Raw genomic sequence first — 5,761 nt, forward strand, 5'->3', positions numbered from 1 at the left:
GTGTGTGTGCGCGCACTGGGGTGGGGTGGGGTGAGTGGTGGTGGGGGGAGGGGTTGGCAGCCCAGCAGGCACCTCACTCCACCCAAGACTCCTTGAGACCTCAGAAGACATGGTCCATAGTTCAGCAGACAATGGCTGTCATTGGTGGAGGATTCAGATGCTGTGATGATGGGGATCAGGGAAAGGAACTTGCAAACTTAATTAATTAAACACAGAGTGAGGTGTGATATAGAGGTGCTATTTAGCCGGGAGGGCAGGCACAAAACCCCTGAGGTGAGAAGACAGCAAAGCTATGCAAGGCGAGGTTGCAGACAAGTAGGCTGGAAGAAAAGCCGTTTGCACCCTTTTCTGAAGATCTCCTAGCTTCCCAGCTATTGCACTTCAAATACCCCCGCGAAAGAGAGGCGGAAGGCAGGACTCCGGCGGTGGCGCAACCCACCTCCCAGCGCAGCGCCTCCGCGCGGGGGAAGGGGCGGGGTTTCGCGTGGGAGGAGAGAGCGGCGCGGAGGTGAGTAGGGGAGGGGCTCACCGGATCGCCACGTCACGTGGGAGCAACGTACGTGAGCGACGCACGACACGCAGTGCTGCTGCGCCACTGCGCATGCTCAGTCCTCGTTGCCGGGGCAGCGGGCCAGGTGCTGCTTGGAGGCTGAGCCTGCGGAGTCTTGTGTGTGCTCTGCCCGATTTAGTTCCCAATCAGTCTCCATCAGATAAGCAGCAGAGCGGGGCGCAAAATAATAATCATCTGCCCAGAAAGCCCGCGGATTCCAAAGGAATGTGAGTAGAATCGGCCCCACAGACGTCGGCGCGATGTCAGACTTCTCTAGTGAGGCCCTGAGTTCTTTTGCTGATGAGGTCAAGAGTTCAGGTTCATTCATACCCTCCACCCATGCCTCTGGGAACAAACCTGAGAGTGGAAAGCGAGCCACAAGTTTGGAACTTCACGGTAAACGGTCTGAACTGGCAGAGTTTAAAATTAATGAAAAGTTACGTAGACAATGGACCAACCTCCCCAAGAGCAAAGAAAGTAACTCTGTACAGAACCAACCAGATACGAAACTTCAAAAAGAAATCACTGTAGCATCAGACCAAGAACTGAAGGCTCTGCAGTCTTTCTGCACAGTTAAGATAAACCTGATCTATCACAGAGGCAACCCTAAGGAGGTAAAAGGCAGCAGAAGCAAAAAGATGCCACTTAGACTGGATGGAGAGCGCCCAGAGATGGATGCACAGAAATGTACTGTTCCTGCCGAGATTGTGAACAGAATCTATTTTAAAAATGTCAGGGCAACTCTAAAAGAGGTCTCAACGGTGAAGCAACACATTTCTTCGGAGTGCCACAATTGTAACAGAAAAAGGGCGGAACTGGCTCAATCTGCTTTCCTAAGGCAAAAGAAGACTTTCCTGGAATCGCTTTTACTGCAACAGAAAATAGACGAGCATCTTCACACCAGAGATTTTCTCACCTTGATTGGAGAAACTCACAAGTGCCTTCCAAGACTTTCAGATGACCCGGGACTAATCTGGAAAAGACTGAGGGAGAAAAGTCTCATTGGATGCGCCAGTTTTGAAAAGCCAGCCACCCAGCTGGTGTAGGCGGATGGAACTAACAACCGCCACATTCACCGTTTTGTCTAGGACTTCACAAGCCACTTAACCTAATGAAAGCATTGTTTACTAACGGCAGCCTGTTGTGTGGTTATGTGTATGTAGTATGCAATGTATTCTTGGTATGTATTTGAATAATTACCAGCACTTCTGAAGTCATTTTGGAAATTAAGACTTGGTTTTGCTTCTTTCACGGATCTGAAGGCAAAGAACAATCTATCCTCTCTCTATATATATATATATATTTTTTCTCTATATATATATATTTTAACATCTATAAAGGATACTTTGTAGTTGGAGCAGTTAAAAAGCTTTATGCAACAATCCTGGAGAGAGGTGGTAGTTTGGACTGGATTAGGTCACAGGGAAAGAACCGCAGAGATGTAAGGGATAATTTGGAGGCAATAATTGATACTCCTTGGTGATCCAAAGGATATTAACATTTAATTAAAAGGAAAATGCTTACAATGCTACTAGATTTCTTCCTTGGGCACTTGGACTAATGATCATTGATACCATTACCACAGGGACACTGGAAGAGCACCATGTTTGATGGCAGTGATCATGAATGGGATTACTTGGGGGAATTTATGGAGTTGCAACCGATAACAACATCAGTTCTGAAGTATATTTGAAACACCTGGGGAATGGTTGAAGAAAATTTGATTGTTTTGTTTTCAGTTTGGAGGAAACCTGTAGCCTAGTGGTTTTAAGTACTAGGACTGGAGAAATGGTTGGTTCATATTTGTCAATTGAAGCCATAAATACGGTGAGCTAATCTGGAGGTGAGGGGAGAAGAAGACAATCAGCTAGGGCTAGCTCCTGCGGAATTCTAACAGTGGTGGAGAACAAACTAGCAGTGGTGGCTGAGAGGAAAATCAGGACTGTAGTGTTTTAGAAGCCAAGAAGAACGTTTCAAGAAGGAGCGGTTGCTTAAGTGCATCAGTGCAACTGAGTGGTCACATTGGTTTAATCATTTAGTCCTATTGACCGAGCAATAGCTGTTTGACTTACAGTCATGGGCAGAGTACATTACATAATAAGTGCTTCAAGGAAGTTAAAGATGTAAGTATCGACTGCTTATGGAAAGATTAGCTGTGGACGGGGGAGAGGGCTACAGGAGTAGATATCAAGAAAGAACAAATTCTCTGGAAAGTCATTTTGGTCGTGGGGATTTTATGAAAATTTACCTGTTCATCCTAATTTTCATTATGATTAACAGTATTATTCCTCAGAGAAAATCATGATATTTTTCAAAGACAATTATTTTGGAAAATATTAGACTTCAGAAAAATTGTATTGATTATTTCTCTACCCAAATAAAAATGCTGGGAATTAACAGAATTACCTACACATTATTTTTTCTCCTTAAATTATCTGAGCAACAAAGTTCTTTGCAAAAATTTTACATAAAACGGTCTATTATATTCCAATATTACCTTATTTTTTTGCCATTGACTAGATTCTGACTGAGAAACCCTAATAGGACTGAGTAGAATTGCTCATAGGGCTTGTTAACTGCAACTTTTACAGGTACCACATCTTATTTGAAGACCCACACTTTGCCATGTGCGTTCTTAGACAACTGTTAGGATATTGAATTGTCTTACACAATGTATGTGTTGTAATTCCTAATTTCTATGAATAGGTTTACTGAGCCTTGTTGGTATGTGGGTTACTCTTTGGACTCCTAACTGCAAAGTCAGCAGTTTGAAACCACTGGAAGATGAAGCTTTCTGTCCCCATAAAAGACAGACAGTCTTAGAAACCCACATGGGCCATGATACTCTGTGCTTTGGGGTCGCTGTAAGTCAGAGCTGGTTGAATGGCAGAAGGAAGGCGATGCCTGAGTTTATTAGGATGCTGTGTTTACATTCCATCGCATTGTGCAATGGGCTGCGTTGTTATGTGAAGCAGACAGGACTAGTGTTGGATGTGTCTTGAGTCCATCTCTTTAGATATAAGAGTTTAAGAAAATTTTATTATGATCCCAAGTCTACCTTGTAAACCTGGTTAGACCAGAGGATGCACAGCAGTACAGATGGGATCTGGGAACACAGGGAACCTAGGACAGATGAACCCCTCAGAACCAACATTGAGAGTGGCGACACTGGGAGGGAAGGGGGTGTAAAAAGGAGGAACCGATCATGGGGATCTACATATAATCCCCTCTCTGGGGAATGGGCAACAGGAAAGTGGGTGAAGGGAGACACCAGGCAGTGTAAGATTAGATAAAATAATAATTTATAAATTATTAAGGGTTCATGAGGGAGCGGGGAAGGAGGGGGAGGGAAAAAAGGAAAATGAGCTTGATTCCAGGAACCCAAGCGCAGGTGAATTTTGAGAATGATAAAGGCAATGAATGTATAAGTGTGCTTTACACAATTGATGTATGTCTGGATTGTGATAAGAGTTATATGAGCCCCAATAAAATGATTTAATTTTTAAAAATGAGTTTAAGCAAGGAATTGAAGAAGAGGGATGTGGCACGACTGATCCCAAGGAACCTAGAGAGAGATCTTTGTGGAACCAGGCACCCGCAGCTGAACAAACTAGTACCTTCCTCCAGAGTTATCAGAGAGAAACTTCCCCTGTGCCAGCTCTCTGACTTCAAACTTCTAATCTCCTGTGAGATCTTTCACAACAGTGGGTGCAGATAGTGAGTCATGTGACGACAGTGCAGTTCGGGGCAGTGTTGCATTCTGTTGTACATAGATAGGGCCCTTATGAGTTGAAAGTCACCAGGCAGCACCTAACACTAGCTAACTCTGAGAAGAGATATATATTGTGTGTGAAAGCCATTCACTTGTGGTCATTTCTATTACGCATCATTAAATGACTAAGCAACTCAACATTTGCAATCAGCTGGTAGCCTACAGGTCGACGTTTAAACCTCTCCAGTGACCCCATGGATGGAGACCTGGTGATCCGCTTCTCTGAAGCTTAAACCCACACTGGCAGACGGACACTGTAGGCTTTCTGAGGCGATCAGTCTTTCTTTGTAAGAGTAGATCACCTCATCTTTTCCCTCTGGAGCAGCTGATGCGTTTGAACCACCAACCTTTCCTTAGCAGTCCAATGCTTACCAAACAACACCAAGAAAATTGTAAGGAACATTTCGTCGTTGTAACTTATGGGGTTGTCATTCTTGAATTTAAATATTCAGACTTCACTAGAAGAGTTGCTGTTCTCTTAGCTCTCTTATTAATTGTGCGTCCATGTAATGTAGACATTTGTTGAACTCAGATGTTCTACGCTGCCTTTGCCAGCAAGTGGACTCTTCAACCAGCCTGAAATCTCACCTTTTTTGGTATCTTACCCACAAAACATTGCCTAATCAGAATTAATGGTGGTAGCCTGTATTTTTGTTATAGCACTGTCTTAATTAATGTGCTTTTCATGTTCCTTGATTGTCGACAGCTCAAGATCAGAGACACTATTGTATACAATATCCAAAGTACTGAGCACAGTGCGTAACCCTTTATGGTGTGCAATAAAAGTTTTATGGGTGAAAAAAATAGGCGTGTCTAACCAATGATCTCAGATTTAAAGCTATCTTTTGCACTAAAAGAATATAATCTGCTAGCAGATTGTTATTTGTCAAAGTCTTCACTTTGTATAGCTGTTTTCTGTAATGTTTCTCATCTCTTCTGGACGCAATTTCCTTTAAATGTATATATGTAATTTTTTTCTTAGTGATAAATTAGTAAATCAGGGAAAACATTTTTGTGTGAGATCATTCCAGTAAATATACAGCTAATGAACACAATATTCATATTAAGAATTAATTTTATATAATAGTTCTTTATAATTCACATAGAAAAAAGAATTCTGTTTGAATTGTTAATTAAAAATAATTTCTGGATTAAAAAATTATTTGAAGACATTCGGCAGTCAAGCTTGAAAGTATTGTGTGTGTACTTAAACTCAGAAAGAATAGATTGTTTCTTGGTGGGTGTGGGGCATCAGGAACTCAGAAGTGTGGAATTTCATTTTGCTTTATATATATTTTTAACAATTCAGTGGTTTAAATGTATTAAAAAGTTATGTCATCATCATTACAGTCAAGTTTAGAACATTTTCTTCATTCTTGTACTCATTATTAGACCCCACTACCCCTCAACATCCCCTAAGGAACTATTAATCAAGTTAG

At 42.1% G+C, this 5,761-nt stretch overlaps 1 protein-coding gene across 1 annotated transcript; it reads left to right on the forward strand.

Annotated features, from left to right (window-relative positions):
* The first annotated feature begins 639 nt into the window (after window positions 1-639).
* Window positions 640-5,320, forward strand: C8H8orf48 (chromosome 8 C8orf48 homolog). The gene has a single exon (XM_075556754.1). The coding sequence runs from the start codon at window positions 811-813 to the stop codon at window positions 1,594-1,596; it is 786 nt and encodes a 261-aa protein (XP_075412869.1). The 5' UTR covers window positions 640-810; the 3' UTR covers window positions 1,597-5,320.
* The last annotated feature ends 441 nt before the right edge of the window (window positions 5,321-5,761 follow it).

Source organism: Tenrec ecaudatus, chromosome 8 (assembly GCF_050624435.1).
Source record: "Tenrec ecaudatus isolate mTenEca1 chromosome 8, mTenEca1.hap1, whole genome shotgun sequence".
Taxonomy (NCBI): Eukaryota; Metazoa; Chordata; class Mammalia; order Afrosoricida; family Tenrecidae; genus Tenrec; species Tenrec ecaudatus.

Coding starts and splice junctions, on each gene's coding strand:
- C8H8orf48 (XM_075556754.1), top strand. CDS start 811: ATGTCAGACTTCTCTAGTGAGGCCCTGAGTTCTTTTGCTGATGAGGTC.